The sequence below is a fragment of the Gallinula chloropus genome (genome assembly GCF_964237585.1).
Source record: "Gallinula chloropus genome assembly, chromosome: 1".
NCBI lineage: Eukaryota > Metazoa > Chordata > Aves > Gruiformes > Rallidae > Gallinula > Gallinula chloropus.
Window position 1 is genome coordinate 19,900,322 of NC_140085.1, and position 18,900 is coordinate 19,919,221.

Consider the following 18,900-nt stretch of genomic DNA (forward strand, 5'->3'; position numbering starts at 1 on the left):
CAGTCCCAACACCTTCCAGATCCTCCCAGTTCTCCTACCATGTCATGTGGCTGAACATTAACAGCTTCCCAGCCACGACAATCATTAGTTCCTCATATTAAAGGCATCTGTTCACTGATTAATATCTTTAGACACATTTGTTGTCTTCCTGCAGCGTCAGTCACTTTGACCAACTCCATAAATTCCTCTGGTGAAATGACTAGCTTGATAGATGGGTAGAGAGCAGTGGCTGTTGTTTCCCATGACTTCAGTAAGGCATTTGACGCTGTCTCCTGAAATATCCTCATAGAGAAGCCAGTGGAAGTATGGGCTGGATGAGGAAACAGTGAGGTGGACTGAAAGCTTGCTGAATGGCCAGACCCAGAGGGTGGTGATCAGTGGCACAAAGTCTATCTGGAGGCCATTATAACTAGGAGTGTACCCCAAGGGTCTATATTGGGTCCAATCCTGTTTAGTATCTTCATTAATGATCTGGATGACGGGACAGAGCAAGTTTGTGGGTGACACAAAATGGTGAGGAGTGGCTGATAGACCAGAAGGTCATGCTGCCATCCAGAGAGACCTTGATGAGCTGGAGAAATGGGCTGGCAGGGTCTTCATGAAGTTCAACAAGGAGAAATGCAAAGTCCTGCACCCAGGAAGGAAAAGCCCCAGTAAATGCTGGGGGCCACCCATCTGGAAAGCAGCTTGGCAGAAGAGAACCTGGGGTCTTGTTGGGCACCAAGGTGAACCAGCAATGTGCCCTTGCAGCAAGGGATGCTAGGACAAGTGCTGTCAGTAGGCTGAGGGAGGTGATCCCTCTACTCAGCACAAGCGAGGCAACACTTGGAGTACAGTGTCCAGTTCTGGGGTCCCCTGTACAAGAGAGGCAGGAACATACCAGAGAGAGTCCAGGGAAGAGTCACAAAGATGATTAAGGGACTGAAGCAACTCTTCTGTGAGATCAGGCAGAGAGTGCTGGGACTGTTCAGCCTGCAGAAGAGAAGGCAGGCTCAGGAGAGACCCTGTCAGCATATATAAATACCTGAAGGGAGAGTGCAAAGAAGGTAGAGCCAGTTCTCAGTGGTGCCCAGTGACAGGACCAGAGACAATGGGCATAAGCTGAAACACAGGAGGTTCCCTCTGAACACCTGGAAATGTTTTTTTACTGTGAGGGTGACTGAGCACTGGCCCAGTTACCCAGAGAGGTTGTGGAGTCTCCATCCTCAGAAATAGTCAAAAGCCATCTGGACATGCCCCTGGGTTCCAGGCACAGGGAGCACTGCTTGAGCAGGAGGGTTGGGCCAGATGACCTCCCTTCCAACCTCCTGGGCTGCTGGCACAGGGAGCATTGCTTGAGCAGGAGGAATGAGCCAGATGAACTCCCTTCCAACCTCAACCATTCTGTGATCTGTGAAAGGGAAGACAGCAGTGTGCTTGAGAAGGAACACACAGGAAGCACCTCTTAATATGCTGATCCCACAAAGAACATTTCAAGCTAGGGGACATCAGGTGGCCAAATCCCCAGTGCCTTTGGAGTCAGGCCAGTGAGAGCAGCCTAGCCAGAGGTGACAAAGCAGTAAAGGAAAGCAGCAGATGGCCACGGAGAAGCACAGACAGATTGCTTCCAGGTTACCTGCCACTGAATCACTAATGCTGCACACAAATGGGAACAGTATAGCTCAGTCCACTCTGGCTCAAGGGATGGTTTCCTATGGAAGCAGGCTCATCTACTCATATATCTGACCCTTTTCCACATTTTCCCAAGAGCCCAGAGAGACTTATAACAGCTCTCTGCCCCCTCCACCCATCTGTGTCTAAGGATGGCTGGAGTCTGGGAGGTGAGATGAAGTTGCCTCTCCCCAAGCCAGGGGAGCTCAGGCATCCCTGGCCTCTCCCTGGGCCTTGCCCAGAGCAGGCGATGCTCTCCAGGTTGATGCAGAGCATCATCCAGCCAGTGGTTGCCACAGTAACCGCACTTCTGGAGGAAGGATAGCCGGTTCCTGGGGCAACAGAACGCTGTCACCAGCCTGGGTGTTGTCTCTATTGCACAGCAGGGAAGGATGATGCAGTTTTCTGAAGGTGAGGAAATAAACACCCTTCCCTACACTACACCAAGCCCAGCTTCCCACCCACTTCACCCTCCCATGCGCAGCCACAGCTCCACTCTCCACAGCCCTGTGCTCCCTGGCAACTGCACTGCTTCCTTCAACACTCAACCCAAGAAGAAAAAGTGCTTCAGACAAGAAGAAATCAGCCTACCCAGGCAGGAGACAAGAGTTTTCTTCCGTTTCCACCGTAGATGTGCTCTGCAGTCCCAACAGCCCCACACCAGAGGGAACTGAGGCCAAACCTCCGTGAGGATCACAGACCCTTTAGTGTCAGTGGTTGAATGGATGTCTGAAGGGTTTGGATGGAGAGCTCACCACCCATCAGGGACCCTTCTATTGTAGTTTTCTAACAAGACCTGCTCACGCTTACCTTCATTACGTGCAGGAGCATTAGTAGCTCCTGCACATAATAGGAAGCCATACAAACCCAAAGCCTGGCAGATCTGAAGGACCCCTGTAATGCTGCTGTAGTGCAAGGCACGAGCAGACCCATGACTAGACACAGCACTTCTCCCTCTGCTTCCATTGCTGGGGAGAAGAAGCAATTCCAGTATGCAGGTCACCCCTGCTTGGTGCCCTCAGCCACATGAAGAGCTAAGGGAAGGCCACATAAAGCCTATTCCCCTGCTGCTCCAAGTCCACACCTCCTTCATAGCAAAGCCCTGTTGCGGTTTTACGTGGCAAGGTTCTGGTGGAGACGGGGGGGCTGCAGGGGTGGCTTCTGCAAGAAGCAGCTAGAAGCCCGACTTTGGGCAGTAGGCCCGACAGAGCAAACACCATCCAACGTGTTCGTTGCTGACCAAGGCGGAGCCAACCAGCAACAGTCACAGCACCTCCATGAATCACATTCAAGAGAAAAAAACCCTGCAAGTAGCCACTTTTTGCCACCAGAGAAGAGAGTGAGAAGATGTAAGAGACACTTCAGACACCAAGGTCAGTGAAGAAGGGGGGGAGGAAACAATCCAGGCACTGGGGAGAGAGGTTCTCCTGCAGCCCATGGAGAAGAGCATGGTGAAGCAGGCTGTTCCCTGCAGCCCATGGATGATAATGGGGAGCGGAGATCCCATCTACAGCCCATGGAGGACCCTACGCCAGAGCAGGTGGAGACACCTGAAGGATGCTGTGATGGGAAGCTTGTGTTGGAGCAAGGTCCTGGCAGCAAAACCTGTAGCCTGTGGAAACACTGACCCAGCCACAGCTGGAGCAGCCTGGGCCTGAAAGTCAGCACCCTGTGGCCTCACTGTGTGTGTAGTGTAACATAAATTAGAGAGTTTTCTTTCCTTTATTCTGTGTTGAGTCTGTTTTGCCCGTGACGCTGATTGCAGAGTGATCTCTCCCTGTCCTTATCTTGGCTCCTAAGCTTCTCAATATATATTTTCAGCCCTGTCAAGCTGAAAACAGGAGTCATAGACCAACTTTGGTGGGCATCTGGTCTCCAGCCAGGGTCAAACCACCACAGCCCTCAAGGAAAGATGCACCAGATAATAAGACATTATATGGTCATACAAGATAGGCATCAGCTGCCTCTGCTGAGCTGTTTTCAGCACAGCTGTGTGAAAAAGGAAACCTACTCTGCTGGTTCACCTTTTGGGATCCAAAGGACAAATTCCAAAGTCTTTGCAGATGGCCAAACCCCAGGCTGTTATTAGCTACTGGATTCCCTTCTGTTTCCTGGGAAGTCAGTCTGGGACACCACAGCCCCTGAACTCCTCTCTGCGAAAGCTGGAAAGCACAGAGTGAACAAGGCAAAGAGCACCAGAACTCACCCTCAAAGCACCCGAGGAAATCGTGAGCAACTGGGCACCATCTCCTCTGTACACACACGTAACCAGCTCAGCCTGTGCAATCTGCAGCCATACTGAGCTTTCCCAGCTCTGGCCCCAAGTCACAACAGCAGTGGTCCCAGTTTCAGCCTGATACAAGAACTGAGAGCTCTGAAGAATAAGCCAGGGGCTGGGTATCTCTAATTAGGCAGCCAGAGTGAGCGGATGCATTAGGTCTGGATCTTGCCTCTGCTTGATGATGCAAGTGTTCATCAGGCACTCATTAAGAGAGCACCGGTCCTCCGGTTGTCTAATTGGAGACTGGACAGACCAAAGGGAGAGACAGACACACACGAAGGAGACTGGTGAAGACGACAGGCAGTCTTTAGAGACCTCTTTGGATGTTTAGTTTTAGATGGCCATTTCCTAAATAACTGGGGGTGGGGGGGAGCAGCTGGCAAAGAACACATCGTGCTCTGCTCCAATTCACCTTGCTGGACCCCGCGCCCTGCGCCAGAGCCCCACTGGCCACCACCTCCAGCTCCAAGACCCCAGTAAGAGACAGCAGCAAAGAGCAGCACGTCTGACACTGGCCACAAGATGCCGTCCGTTCCTCTCTTGTCTACCCAGCAGCACCCCCTTGAGTGAGAAAAGCTCTTGCCATGCCCCGTCTTCGAGGGCTGAGGTAACCAGGCTCTTCTCATTTTGATGGGACCACAGGCAAAAAGGAAAAGCAGGAGCTTCCAGCCTACGCTCACACTTTATTATATACAGAGACACGGTGAGTGTAAGAACATCAACATGGGACACGGACAGTAGGGGAGGCCCAGAGGCACTGCCCCCTGTCCCCTTGGTGCACCAGTCAGCAGAATTTATACAAATCATACAGTATTCGAACAATAAATAAGTTTGATAAATAAGATTGATAAATTAAAAAAAAAACCCAAAACGTAGAAAGACAAAGCAGCAAGGAATGGTTTTGAGGGCTGCAACATGTTCACAGCAGTGACAATACCACCAACACCTCACCAGCAGCTGGAGCACAGACCACCATACTCTCACCATACTATGGCAAAACCCATGGAGGAGGGGAACCAAGGGAAGAGTCGTACAGTTCACTACTGCTGTGCTGCCATAGTCTAGGAGCCCTCTCTCTTGACCCCGTTCAGAAAGTGTGCCTGAAAACAAGGTACAACTGCAGACCCACTGTGCTCGTGTTTGGCACAAACACCCCCCTCGAAACCAGTCTCTTCCCTTTCTATGGTCCTTCGGATGAACATTGGCACAGTTATTGAGTCAGGGCAGGGGGCAGGGGGGGAAACACCTCTAAGGAATGGGGGAAGAGATGAGGTGATCTCCCTTTCGCTCATGGGAGGCAGCAGCACACCGCCATTCGTCACTTCAGAGCTCTGGCATGCCCCTTCCACATACCAGCACCAATGGAGACTGGGTGGGTAACACCACCAGCCAGTCCCCTAGCAAGGAGGAAGTTACCACAGGGACTGCTGGGATGCAGCTCAAGAAGTGGAGTTAGAGGTGAAGGGACAGCAGTAAAAGGCCGCCACTGGTTACCTAAGAGAAAAGTAAGACAGGCAGCCCCTAAACCGAGCAGGGGAAGGGGCCGCACAGACACGCTGATCTGACCGACTTCCGTGTCAGCCTCAAGGCCTCCAGCTCTCTCCTAGAGATGCTGGCAGCTGACATACGAGGGAGAGGAGGACTCCATCCATCATGGATAACTCTCAGCAAAAAGGAGACTTTAACCCTGCCCCCTCCTGCCAACTCCCCTTTCTGCCCCCAGAGAAGGGCGCTGGAATGTGAAGAAACCAGGAATTGAGGGAATAGGGCAGTGAGAGAGAAATGGGAACAGATGGAGATCTGGGATGGGCAACCCGACCCCTCTGCCCTCACATGTACAGAACACTACTCATCCAGGCCCGGTATCAAGTCTGCAATGCTGTCCACGTAATAATCGGGCACCAGATCCTTGGCGGCAGCGCTGTCGCTGGCCATGTAGGCCTGTGCCTCTTCCAGGCGGGAGACACCCGTCAGGGTGAGGATGGTGGAGAGGCCGCAGTTCTTGCCGAAGAGGATATCTGTCTCCAGACGGTCTCCCACCATGAGGGTGCGGGACGGGTCAACGCCAAAACGCTCCACGATGCAGTCAAACATGTAGGTGTTCGGCTTCCCCACCACCAGCGCCTTGCGGCCCGACGCAGTTTCCACCGCGGCTGTGAGGCTGCCAGTGCCTGGAGGGGAGGAAGGAGGAGAAAGCTAAGCACCTGCGGGCTAACGGGCTGCGGGCAGCTCGGCGCCCCGGGCCCCACCGGGCGAACGCCGGGGCAACATGGCACCAGGAGCTGCCAGGGACACCGGAGGGCAGCCCCGCCCGTCCCGATGCTCAAGGGAAACACCTCGCCCAGGCTCGGGGAGGTGAACCCCCTACCGTCACCCAGCACCTCCCGTCCCCGGGGGTAGGAGGGGGCGCGGGCCCGGGCTCACCGGGGGTGCGCTGGCCGTCGCTGAGCGGGTGCCAGGGGTCGGGGTCGGTGGCCACCAGGAGGCACTGCGGGTCGCGCAGGTAGCCGCAGGCCCGCGACAGCTTGGCGAAGGTGAACTGGTCGTCGTAGCCCACCAGCACGGCCCGCACCGGCTCGGCGCCGCCGGGCACCGGCTCGCCCTCGCCCGCCAGGCGCAGGCCGGCGTCGCGCACCTCGCCGCGCAGCCCCTCGCCGCCCAGCACGAAGACGCGGCCGCCCCCGTTCCCGCCCCCGTTCCCGCCGCCGCCGCCGCCGAGGAGGCGCTGGCGGAGGAAGAGCGCGGAGCACAGCGCGGAGCTGAAGACGTGCTCGCCGCGGACGCCGCGGAAGCCCAGGCGGCTGAAGCGCCGCTCCAGCTCGGCCACGGAGCGGCGGCTGTTGTTGCTGACGAAGAGGGCGGCCTTGCCGCTGCGCCGCAGCCGCTCCACCAGCTCGGGGGCGCCGGGCACGGCGCGCTCGCCCGCCCAGAGCACGCCGTCGCAGTCGAAGAGCAGCCCCTGCGCCGGGCCCAGCACCTCCCGCAGCTCCGCGCCGCTCAGCCGCCGGCAGACCGCCATCCCCGCCCCGCCGCCGCCGCCGCCGCCGCAGCCCGCCCTCCCGCCGGCCGGCCGGCTGCCGCGCCGCGCCCCGCCCTCCCGTCACCGCCCCCCGCCCGCACCAATGGCAGGCGGGGAGCGCACCGAGCGGCAGCCGCGCTGCCCAGTCGCCCTCCAGGGCAAGGGGCGGGGCCGATGGGCGGGAGGGCGGCTCCCCGAGTGACAGCGGCGCCGCCTTATCGGCTGCTCCGCGAGGCGTCGAAGAGGTGGGGCAGGGCCCGAACGCGCTTGCCGATTGGCTAAAGCCGCCCTCCCCTTACACCTCCCCCCCCCCCGGGGTGCACGAGCGGCGGCGGGGCGCCCCCTGCTGCTCGGCGCTGTGTACGGCGGCGGAGCTGCCGTCGCTCGGGCAGCCGGGGGGAGGCCGCTGCCTCCCCGCCTTCTGCCCGCACCGGCGCTGAGCCGCCCCGCTCCGCCTCCCCGGGCAGCCCGCCTGCCCGCCCGCCTTCCCTCCTCCCGGCTGCAGCCAGTGGAGCGGGCGGCCTCCAGCCGCTCAGGCTGCTGTGAGCGCCCTGCTCACGCTTCCCGGGGCCGTGGGGCGGCTCTTTGAGCCCCCGCGTTGCAGCGCGCACACACACACACACACACACACACACATATCTGTATCATGTCTGCCCGCGGGCTCCCGGGGCAACACATCTTGAGGCAGAATGGGGCAGAAGGGGCTGCTGCGGTCATGGCTGTGCGCCCAGAAGCGGCTCCCCCCCAACCCCCCCCCCCCGGGTGCCAGCCCCTCCCTGGGTGCGGGAGGACCCCCGGGCGGCCCGAGGGGGTGGCTCACCCCACTGCGGGGATCCTGGGCCGGGCGCTGGGTGCCGCAGGGGTGGCAGGGCCCTGAGCCCCAGACTGGCTTCCCCGCGGGACGCGGTGGTGCGGGGAGGGAGGCCCTGCGAACATGGAAGGGCAGGGGGAGGCGGGCAGCCAGCCGGGCTCGCTGGCATGAGCCAGGGGAGCAAGATGGAGAAGCTGGAAGGGACACGGAGTCCCTCAGGCCACCCTGGCGTTTCCACAGTGGCTGCTGGGTCCCGGAGGGGCACCAGGTCCCACCACCCCAGCCTTGCGGTGCCCCTGCACCCCCCAACCCTGCTCAGTTCTCCGTGGGCTGTCCTGGTGGAGATGTGGCCACGGGGCTCCTTCCCTCATCTGCGGCTCTGGGAAAACAGTCCAGGGCAGCTGCTGTCCCATCGGCCTCATCTGGGGGCTTCCTGGGGGATGGCAGGGCATCCCGGCTGTGCCGCCGTGCTGGCTGTGGAGGGAGCGGCGGTGGGACGGAGGGAGCTCGGCTTGTTGCCCCAGCCATCCGTCGTGGCCGGGCTTTCGGGCTGCCTGCGTGCTCAGGGGCTGCTGGGGTGGGAGCCGTGCTCCGAGGCTGGGCCACAGGCTGGGTTGACACCATGGGTGGGCCTGGAGCTGGGCGCTTGCCTGGAAAGAAATCTGCAGTGGGCTGGGTTCCCCTCTGCTGGGGTCTCTCCCTGGGGCAAAGGGGGCCGCAGTACTGGCCATGGGTCAGGTAGGGTGCTGCAGACAGACTGGTGGACAAAGTGCCCCTTGCCTGGCTCCCATAGTGCAGACCCAAGTACACAACAGCTTTTGGAGAGTTTTCCCACCCTCCTCACAAGTGGCTAGGGCCATGAGGTTTGAAACTTCTTTACAGGGGCTGTCCACCCCCTGTGCTGGAGAACCGCCATCCACCATCGCTGGGGGTGGAGCATGAGCATGCAGTGAGAGGCAGATCCTGGCTGTTCTGACCCAGCTAGGGGCTTTTCCTCTCCTTTGGTGGCAGGGATGTCCCCAGCACCCTTTTGTGTGAGGAATGGTGGGATGAAGGTAAACCAGAGGAGGGGTGTCATCTCCCAAGCACTGTGCTATCTGGGGCACACTAACCTTTGCAAGAGGTGTCATTGGTCATCTGCAGAGCTGGTGGCCCCACAGCTTCAGGAGATGGTCTGGTTGCTGCTGGGGTTACTGTCTGGGACCTGGCCTCAGGGTCCCTTGAGGTGCTGCACAGAGAATGGGACAAGACAGGCTTTGGTCAGGCATGGCGGTCCTGGCCATGAGGCACCTCACATCCTCCTGCAAGGGTACGGCCCATGGTGTGGGGTGAGATGGGGGAGGACATGGGGACAGCTGGGACAGTCCCCAGCTCCTGCTGAACTTACGCTTCTCCATCCAGGGGAGAGGGGGTGCTGGACAGAGGGGACTTGGGGGATAGCTCTTCAGCCAGGGTGGCCTCGCCAAGTCCGCCGTTCACAGGTGGCACGAACATGCCTGAGACGTTGAAATCTACCTCTGGGTCAAGAGAAAGGAGGGAACACTGTGAGGGAACACTGTGAGGAAACTCTTGCCACCCAGAGCTTCCCTCAGTGATCAGTGATCCCACACTGGGGAACTGGAGCAGCCCCCCGCATGCCCTCCTTGGGGATGAAGAACTATCCCTTCCCCTTCCTCCACCCTGGGCTGTGGCCCTCTGAACAAGACCCCGGCCCTACCTCCAGGGAAGAGGGTGTCTGCATTCTGGATGAGAGCTTCCACCACGCCCACCACCTGGATGGAGGTAACTGAGGCCAAGTCCAGTTGCACAGGGTCTCTGAAGAGGCAAGGGTGGGGAAGGCATCACAAAAGGCTTTTGGGGCATTAACCCTTTTGTTGTTCATTCCTGATGGGGCAGAACCCAAAGGGAAGACAGCCCAGCTGAGGGGAGTGGTAGGGTGGGAGGTGGGCTTTGTTCCCTGTCCTGGAAACCTGAGGTTGGTGTTGGAGGCCAACGGTGTTGGAGGCCATCCATGTCACGGAGTGCAGGGATTTGAGGATGGAAGAGGTGTGGGATGGGGAGCTGCCTCCCATCCCTCTGAGCCTGGCCTTACCCCGTGCTCCGCTGCGACCACAGCAGGTTGGGGCCCAGCACGATGGCGATGTTGCTGGGGGTCATTTTATTCACCTCCTGGTGTTCGGCCAGCTTGGCTAAAAACTTGATCAAATACCTGTGGGGTAAAAGGAGGATGAGGGGCCATCAGTACGGATTCAGGTAGAGAACAGCTGCCCCCAGTGAGCACATGGGGCCGAAGAAGCCCCATCCCTGTTAAACACCTCAGGTTGTTGTAGCTCTCCCGGGGCAGGCGGCTGCAGGTGTCTTGCAGGCTCTGCACACGGCTGTCCACGTCCTTTAAGCTGCGAGAGAGAAGGAGGAAGAGCAGAGAGCTCGTTTCGCTCCCTACGGCTGAGGGGGACGTGGTGTGCAAGGGAGGAAGGGCAGTGTCAGCTGCCCTGTGTGGGGATGGAGGAGCTGAGCCAGGCAGCTGAGCCAGGCATTGACAAAACTGCACCTCAAAGGGATTTAATGCAGTAGGAATATAGCTCATGGGTGGGCCTGGGGGCGAGCACCGCCTTGCCAAAGGCAACAACCCTGTTCTCCCATGACTATGGGGGTCAGTAGCACCGATTCGTTTAGAAAGGTGCTCTCCCCTTCTCCCAGGCTTTTTGCTGTGCCTCCTCTGCCACTCCTTCCACCCCAAAAGCAAGGGGACAAGGGTGAGATGGGGTTCGCACTACTGAGGCCAAGTGGCTCTTCCTAGGCTAGGCTTGTTTTAGAATCCAGAAGGCTGCAGCCTTCCCTCTCCCCGCTGTGGGATTTATTGCTATGCTCCGAGGTTTTGGGCCATGCAGGCTTCTCCTGGGATGGAACAGATCAGGAGCTTCGTTCTTACCTCCCCACATGGCAAAGCAAGCCAAGCAGCCCTTCTCTGAGTGACAGGAGGGACAGTGGTGGGGTGGGAGAGGCTTTTTGAGCCCCACCAGGCTTTTCCACCCCAGCGCCCAGACCCACCTGCCCACTTTGACCCATTCGTTGTAGAGCTCGCAGGTCATCAACGGCTGGGGCAGCTCTCGCAGGTAGGATTTCAGTGCGCCTAGGGAGGGGAAGGGGGAGCAGCCAGGGTGGTTGGGGGTCAGCAGGGACTGCCCAGCTGTGTCCCCAGCCTGCCTCACTGGCACCCACCAGCCACAGCGTGGGGATCTGAGTAAAACTCCTCCAGGGCGTTGGAGCCACTGGCCAAGCTGCTCTTCAGCTTCCTCAGCACCGAGGCGCCAGCTGCCAGTCGGAAGAGTCCCTGGAGATGGGGCAAAGAGGGAGAGGATGTGGGGGGTGTGGTGTGGTGCATCTGGGGAGGAAGGTGGCGGGGGTGTCAGAAGCACTGCCTACCTCCTCCCTCATGCCGGAGGCCAGCAGCATCATGACACAGGCTTCGATGGGCAGCGCGATCTCCCGGCCCAAGCTCTTGAGGTGCGTCTCTAGGGGCACGCCATAGTACCCCACCACTGGGGTGGCTGCAGTGAAGGAGCGCTCTGGAAGAAGGAGGTGAATGTCGAGAGGGATGGTGGCCACTGGGGCCATCTGGCACCTAGCCATGCCAACATCTTGCTCCGAGCTGGGGCTGGCCGGGTGGAAGCAGAGGCAGGGCAGGCAGCATCCTCAGCCCACCTCAGGCTGCGGTCCCCATCCCACCAGCCTGATGTGGAGGCTGCAGCAGGCACAAGAGAGACCGTTCCCAGCCTCCCCAGCCACTCTCACATCCTCCAGGCTCTGCTCTGGCTCTCCCCAGGCTGTGTGGAAAGCTGGTTGGTACCTGTCTGGCTATGGCTTTCCTTTAGCTCGGCCAGAGCTGACTGCAGCGACCCCAGGGACTGCTGGTGGTACTGGGCTTGGATCTCCAGCAGCTGCCAGACAGGGAACATGCAAACAGCACTCAAATTCAGCAATGGCCCCTCTTGGAGAGACCCCCATCTTCAGGACATTTCACCCATGTGGGGATAGGGCAAAGGGGAAGCTGCAAGGGACATGGACACACCCCACCCCACCAATCCCCCCCACTCCCCGCCCCGCCAGTGTCTATGGAACCATGGCTATAGTGGTAGAGAGCAAATTGGAGACGGTGGGGTCATTGGGACAAGCTGCTCTGTTTGCAGTAGGTGCTAGTGGTGCATGGAGCAAGGGCAGCTTTGGGCATCTGCTGGTGCCTGGGGCTGTCCCATGCCCTTGGTGTGGACAAGGCTGGGGTTACACATAGGAGATGTTCACATGTGGAGGAGGAGTGCAAGAGAGGACTTACTCTGATGAAGTAGCTGGCATAGCTGTCTTCTTTTGTGGAGAAGTGGTAGAGGTCAGCCATGTACTCATCCTGGAAAGGGACACAGAGAAAAGCAACTTTCCACCTCCTCCCTGGCACCCATGGAAGAGGGGATTTGCCTGGGCAGGGTCTCTGGGGTGCAGCGGGGAGGCAGGCTGGGACCATGTGGGCATTCATCCTTGCCCCCATCACTCACATTCAGGTAGTGTCAGTGATCTGGCATAAGAGGCTCGGGGACAAGAGACCCCTACACCTACAGGTCCAGCACACCCCTGAGATCTGCCAGACAAGGTGCTGGGTTTTGCAGAGAAACAGGACAGGGGTGAGGAAAGCTGAAGTGAAAATCCCATGCCACTCAGCACAAACCCCAGCTCAGCTGGCTCCTAGCCTGAGGGGACCCCGTAAGCTCACTGCTGTAGCCCCTGGAACCTTCTCTGCAGCAGCTTGTGCTTCAAATCCTTTTATACCCTTCTTCCCTGGGATTGGGCATCTCCCTATTTCTGCTCCTTGAGGGACATGGTTGCTTGCAGAGGGCAGGACATACTGGCTGGCTGCATTTGTCTTAGCATGGGGTCACCTTGGATGGAGCTGCTGGAGGGAGAGAAGATCTCTAGCCTAGGAGCTTCCCTGTGGGGCAGAGAGAATGATGTTCTCACCTTGCACTGCTCCACCTTCCTCTTCACCTCCTCCTCCTCTTCCTTCAAGTTCTCCAGTTTGTTGGCAGCAGCAGATGTTCCAGGGCCAGCGCCAGCAGCAGAGCTGGTACCAGAGTTCTTGGCAGCTTGGTTCAGCCTTTCGGGTGGGAGACAAGAGTCACACCTGCAGCCTCAGCACCAGGGACAGGTATGCAGAAGGGGTATAGGGACCATGAGGGGGGTGGCCAGTCACAGTACTGCCCTGTGGTGGGTTTCCTTGGCCAGCACCTCTCACTTCTGTCCCTAAGAGGAAGATGCTGCTGCACCAAGGGGTATGACATGGTGACGATGGGGAGCTCTCGGCTGCCTGAAACACTCAGGGTCTGTAGGACCCTTCCCAATCCCTGTTCTTTAGATGCTTCCTCCTCTTCTCCCTCCAGCCAAAGGGAGGGCAGCATGGAAACAAGGCACCAGTGACCCACATCTGCCCCACTTTTCCAGAGAAACTTGGCATGGGCTACCTTGCAAAAGTCAGAGTGGGGGAGTGATCTCAGCAGCACCTAGCCCACCCCAGCTGCGGTGTGCTCTGTACCGGCACTTGATGTTGTTCCAGTCAGAGATCAACTTCTGGAGGGTCTTCTTGTGCTTCAGGATGATGGGAAGCTCCTCCTATGAGAGAGAGAGGCCAGAGGCTTGGGGATATGGGAAGGGGAGGTGCGATGGGAGAGCAAAGCCAGGAGGGTGGCCAGGGCTACCTCACTGAGCTTGTTGAGCGGCTGCAGGACGTCGTGCTCCAGGGTGATCTCATACTCAGCCAGGATTTTGGCCAGCGAGCTCTGTATGCAGCAGCCCATCTCCAGGGCTTTCCTGTGTAGGGGACAGAGATGAAACAACTGCAGGCTGGAGACATGCCACCCTCTGACCCAACACCACACCCATACCCACATGGGACCCAGAGCCAGCCCCCAGCCCTCTCTGTAATTGGAAGGTTCTGACTGTTCCGTCTCCTGTGACACCAATACTTGCTCCAAGGACAGGGTTTGACAGTGGCTCTGTCAAGGTCTGGCATCTCTCAAGGTCACCTCCAGCCCTTTTTCCCACTGGCACTTATCATAGAATCATAGAATCATAGAATGTTAGAATCATAGAATGACTCTTACCCGAGGCTGGACTCTGTGTCCAGTTCCTTGAAGCTCTCAGCCATCGCCATGGACAGTGCCATCAAGGGCAGCTTCTTCTGCACAGAGACAAGGATTCATGAACAGGATGGTGAGCTGGTGTGTGGCAGTTCCCTCCCCATGAAGCATGCCACCATGGCATGGGAGCAGGTGGCTAAACCCTGTGCTAGGTCTCCACCTCTCCTGCTGTCCCACCCAGCCCTCTTGGCCCTTTGGATGCTCCTTCAGCCAAATCCAGGACCCAGTTAGCTAAACAAGGCACCAAGGCACCATAGTTGTTTAGAAAAAGTCTGATCTTCTCTAAAATAATCCCATGTGGAGGACCACGACACTGATGGAGGCCCAGCCATGGCTTCAATTGTACAGACCAGTTTAATCATTGAGAATAATTAAGCCAAGCTGGGACTTATCAGGCTGACAAGAAGAGTGGAGCCCACAGAATCATGGGGGGAGCTAAGGGATGTGCACGAAGATCCACTGTTTGCTTCCCAGCCAAGGACTGGTGATCACCAGCTGGCAGGTTCAAACCAAGGAGGAGGAAGTGGTGGCACTGCTGTGCCCTGCTGCACTGTGATGCTCCTCACCACAGGGCACTGTGGTTGCCAGAGATTCACAGGGGTTCAGGAGGGGACATGGACAACAGGGTTTTGGATGGTTATTCAATGCAAAGACACCGTCTCTGTCTCAGGAAACCTCAAGTTAGGGATCGTTGAGAGGGCTGACTTGCTCTGCTCTACCCAGATATCTGCTTGTGGCCACTGCTGGAGATAGGAGCTGGGCTGGGCTTTAGGCAAAGCCTGCAGAGCAGGGGCCTGATGTCCCCTTTGCTGTCGGGGGACAGAGCCAGGGCGAGCGGGGGCTGTGCAGGGAGGACACTACTCACCACTCGCTTGTCCATCTCAGAGCCATATTGACCCTGCAGGCAGGCTTGGAGCCTCTTGGATACACTGTGAGCCGCTCGCTTGGCCGGCTCGATCCTCTGCTCGATCTGGCGGGGGGAAAGATGGGACTGGGGAAGCTCTGTTGCCAATCGTGGGACCAACCCCTGAGGCCATCTTCCCACCACTCAGCTGTGGACATGGGTGAACATCCCGCCGCAGCCCAGAGCATCCCCAGTCCAGGGAAAAGGGAGCACAGCTCCTGGTCAGGGTTCATCCCTCTGAGAGCAGACAGGGAAGCCTTTTCCCGTGGCAGGAGCCTGCCATTCCCTTAACACCATGGTCCTGGAGTCACCCTGGGGCACACAGGCAGATCCCAGCATGGCAGGGCAAATCGCAGGCAGGGACAGGGCAGGTTCCCACGCCCAGGTACAAGCAGGCGCAGGCCCGCCGGCACAGCCCGCTCCGTACCTGCAGCAGATCTTCCGGCAGGAGCTCGGTTGCTTCTTGCGATCTGCGGAGAAAGGAGGAAGAGGCATGAGCATGTGGGGGTGACCTCCACCCAGCCTCCTCAGGAAGGCAGCTCCTTATGGGACCTGGGAGCGGGGGACACTGACTGTGGCCTAGACCACCGTACAGAAGCCTCTGGGCAGGGGGAAGGAGAACAGCCGGAGCAGAACAAGGCAGCCAACCTTGCTGGCTGTGGCGACACCCCACCGGGGCTTCCAGTTCAGAGCACCCCAGTCAAAACATCCAGATGTGGCCTTTTTTTTTTTGGACACAGGGTGCCTGGCAGGGCCACATCATGGGCGGGGTGGCTGCTGGTGAGACCTCCTGCCCCCACTGCCTGCCTCTCCCCTGCAAGCGAGTGCAGGGCAGTGCTGTCGGAGCCTGGCGTGCATCTCTGCAGGCCGGAGTAGCTGCGGGCTGTGGGGCCACCGGTACCAGAGCAAGAATATCTTTGCGGTGGAGCTGGGGACAGAGACACCAGCCCCCCCAGTAGTGCCAGTGTGAAACCACCTTTCTTTTCAGTTTTGCAGCCGTTGTTAGGCGTGAAGCTAGCAAAGGAAACTTCTGGTTTGCAGCAAATTCTGCTCAAACCCAAATTAAAAAGCCACCAGCCACCACGAGACCTCCCTGACACCTTGCGCAGAGGAAACCCTGCTTCATGGCCTACTGTCATTGCTACACCCTGTGGACCCCCATTTGCTTTCCCTCTGCTGTTTTCCCCCCAGTTCACGTTTCTCTTTTCACTGCTCGCTGGAGCCGATGCAAGATGAGGCCGGGGAGCTGCAGGAAACGGGGGTGGCTTGGTTGAGGGCAAGCAAAATCACGTGAGGTTGCGGCCTGCAGAGGAGAGGCTCTGCAGCGGGTGAAGAACTCGCTTTTGGACTGTGTGAGCTGCTCTACACCTCCTGCCTGCCTGGCATTAAACAAAAGGGAGGCACGTCTAACGTGGAGATGAGATATCTTTAGGGAGAGGGGATGGGAAAGTGAGACGCTCCTCTCCAGGGACTGCAAAAAGAGCAAGAGATCACCAGGATGTACAAGCTGCTTCACAGTGGCCGGTCTGCTGGGCTGGCTGAAGGACCTCAGTGTCTAGGGGACATGGATGGTCCTGCTCAGCCTCCCGGCGCTGAGGAACGTGCAGAGGTGGCTGTAGGAAAGAGTGAGGGGGCTGGGAAGGGAGTGCCCAGCCCTGCAATTTCAGTTCTGGGTTTTGCAAGGGGAGAGCTTTGGAAAGCTGAAGAGAAAAATAAGGAAGCAGTAGAGGTAGGATGAGGCCAGAGGGATTTTGTGAAGCTTTAAGTCCTCCATGGGTCTTCTGAGGATCCCCAGTCCTCTCATTGAAGGGCATCCCATGACACCCGCATTGCCGGGCTGACTAGAGCTATGCAGGATGTCTGCCTCCCATGAGGCACCCCAGGCTCAGCAGGGAGGGGACATCCCAGCTCCTAACACTCTCCTGTTCACTGCACAGCTGAGTGCATGTGGCTTGGAGGTCCCTCCCCATCGCCCTTGGGTTCTGGGGAAGCCAACCTTGGGAAAAGCCTGCTTCCAGATGGACACAGCATCTGTATGCCCTGGAAGAGATAGCTGGGCTTGGGGGTCATGTCTGTGCCGCCCAGTACCAGTGCAGCCTTCCCACTGCCTCGCAGAGGTGCCAGGGGGATGGGGAGCCGCAGCGCCTTGGCTCATGCTGAGGGTTGTTCCCTCCTTGTCCCTCACCACCGGCCACGGGAGGTCAGTCCAGCCCCAGCACAAGCCCTCCGGGACCCGTATCCCTCCCTCACAGCCTTACTAGCACAGGTAGCAAAGTCCTTACCGGCTGGTGATGTTGGGATGGGACAGCTGCTGCCGCATTCGATTAAACTGCCTCTTCATCATCTTGAGAGCTGGGAGGAGATCACGAGAGCTGCTCCACTCGGCTGTACCCACTCAGCACCCTTCCGTGACACTTGGCATTGGGTGCCAGCAGCCCCTCGGCTCCCTGGAGCTGCTCTGCCCCTTGCTTTTCCCTGAGGACCTCTCCCTCCTTACTCCTCTCCTTCCTCCTTCCCTCGTTCCCCCTTTTTCTGTTTCCCCAGCTGGTCCCCTCCCTCGTCCCTCCCCGGGGATGCCCTGCCTGCTTTCTCTTCCCCTCCCTTGGACTCCTCTTGCTCCCTCTTTTTTTTTTCTGAGCTTCCTTCCTCCTCTGTTCGCCCCTCTGATGCAGATCAGGTAAGAGCAGTTCAGGGCTCCTGCTCCGCTCTCTGTTCCTGTCACCACCCCACAAGTATAAATAACTTCAGCCCAGCCTTAAAGGGGAAATATTATTACAGCAAACACGTAACAAGGCAGGACAAGCACACGCTGCTGCTGAGGCTGAGAGAAGGGCCCACGCTCTGTTTCTGGCTGTCAGTCTCATCCAGGGTGGATTCCCCCCTTGCCTCGCCCACCCCCAGCTGTGCCCTGGGGCAGCCCGTGGCCATGCCAGCTGTCTGCATCGTGCATATAGGATGCCCCGATGTACACCCCACCACTCCCGCCCTACCTGGTCGCCCAAACTCTGCCAATGCCCTGTGGGGCACCTCTCTCTGCACTTGTGGGTGCAGCTCTAACCTCTTCCTCCCCACAGCATATTCCCCTCAACAGGACAAAAGCAGAAGGGTGAACAGCAAAGCCATACCTGCAACCCCTTCTGTGCCCCCCCACCCCACTGAGGGTCTCCAAAGCCACAGCCATGGGCTGTTGCCTCACACCTTGGGGAGGTCCCCTTCCTCCCTGCTCCCTTGTCACTGTCAGGGCTCCTCTGAGCGTGGCTGAATGTGGAGCTGCAGCACCCATATACAGCTGCACGGGGACCACAAAGTCCCAGTTCTCAGGCTTGGGTGTTGCTGGCTCTCTGCAGAGCTGCACCACGGCTCAGTTGGTTGGTTGGTTGTGTTTTCTTGGTCTAAAAACATCCCTCACACCACCACCACCACATTTGCCCTTGGCTGTACGAGATGCAAACCTCATCTTATCTCCAGCTACCTGCAGCTGGGACTTTCCTCCTCCCGCCCCAAGAGCGAGTGGAGGTTGCTCTCGGCCGTGTTACAGGGCTGGCAAAGGAACCAGCACCCCAAGCCCAGACGGGAAGTGGTCGGTTTGTGGGCAGAGGAGACAAGCAGCAAAGGAAAAAAAAAGAGGCGGAAGGGCCACTCCACCTGCGCACCAAAGCCTGAGGAGCAAAAAGGAGGCACTGTGCCTTCTCAGGGGGCAGGAGAGGGGGCGAGCCTCCCCTGAGGGCATGGCAAAGCTGTTTTCAAGGGGGAACTGAGCAAGCAAGTACTGTGCTTCCCACCCATACATGAGCTTGCTCTAAATCTGGGGCCAAGCATGCCTGACCCCCCAGCCACAAGTCCTGGGGTGCTCCTAAGGGGCATCACTGTTGCTGAAAGCAGGCCTATTGCAGAGACACACAAACCCCCCCCCCCCCCCCTCCCCAATTCCCGCCCTTGCTGGCTGCATCAGGTAGTGGCCAAGCTGTGGCCTCTCCTCTCATGTAATGACAGCGGCCTGCTCCCAGACCTGGGCTGCTGCTGGCCAAAGCAAGTCATCCTCCTTGCACCCCT

General features: G+C 58.4%; 2 protein-coding genes across 2 annotated transcripts; both read right to left on the bottom strand.

The window, feature by feature from the left end:
* Positions 1 to 5,352: 5,352 nt before the first annotated feature.
* PDXP (pyridoxal phosphatase) lies at positions 5,353 to 6,950 on the bottom strand (the record flags this gene model as incomplete). The annotated part of the gene is made up of 2 exons (XM_084277788.1): positions 5,353 to 6,102; positions 6,356 to 6,950. 2 exons carry the CDS (start codon positions 6,948 to 6,950, stop codon positions 5,777 to 5,779), a joined length of 921 nt encoding a protein of 306 aa, XP_084133914.1. The 3' UTR covers positions 5,353 to 5,776.
* A 782-nt stretch (positions 6,951 to 7,732) lies between these two features.
* SH3BP1 (SH3 domain binding protein 1) lies at positions 7,733 to 17,191 on the bottom strand (the record flags this gene model as incomplete). The annotated part of the gene is made up of 18 exons (XM_084279489.1): positions 7,733 to 8,411; positions 8,874 to 8,989; positions 9,149 to 9,278; positions 9,479 to 9,576; positions 9,854 to 9,970; positions 10,077 to 10,157; positions 10,813 to 10,894; positions 10,984 to 11,095; positions 11,188 to 11,330; positions 11,612 to 11,702; positions 12,095 to 12,163; positions 12,769 to 12,904; positions 13,340 to 13,416; positions 13,503 to 13,614; positions 13,908 to 13,984; positions 14,809 to 14,913; positions 15,275 to 15,317; positions 17,130 to 17,191. The coding sequence occupies 18 exons, from the start codon at positions 17,189 to 17,191 to the stop codon at positions 8,077 to 8,079; spliced, it is 1,986 nt and encodes a 661-aa protein (XP_084135615.1). The 3' UTR covers positions 7,733 to 8,076.
* Between the last annotated feature and the right edge of the window lie 1,709 nt (positions 17,192 to 18,900).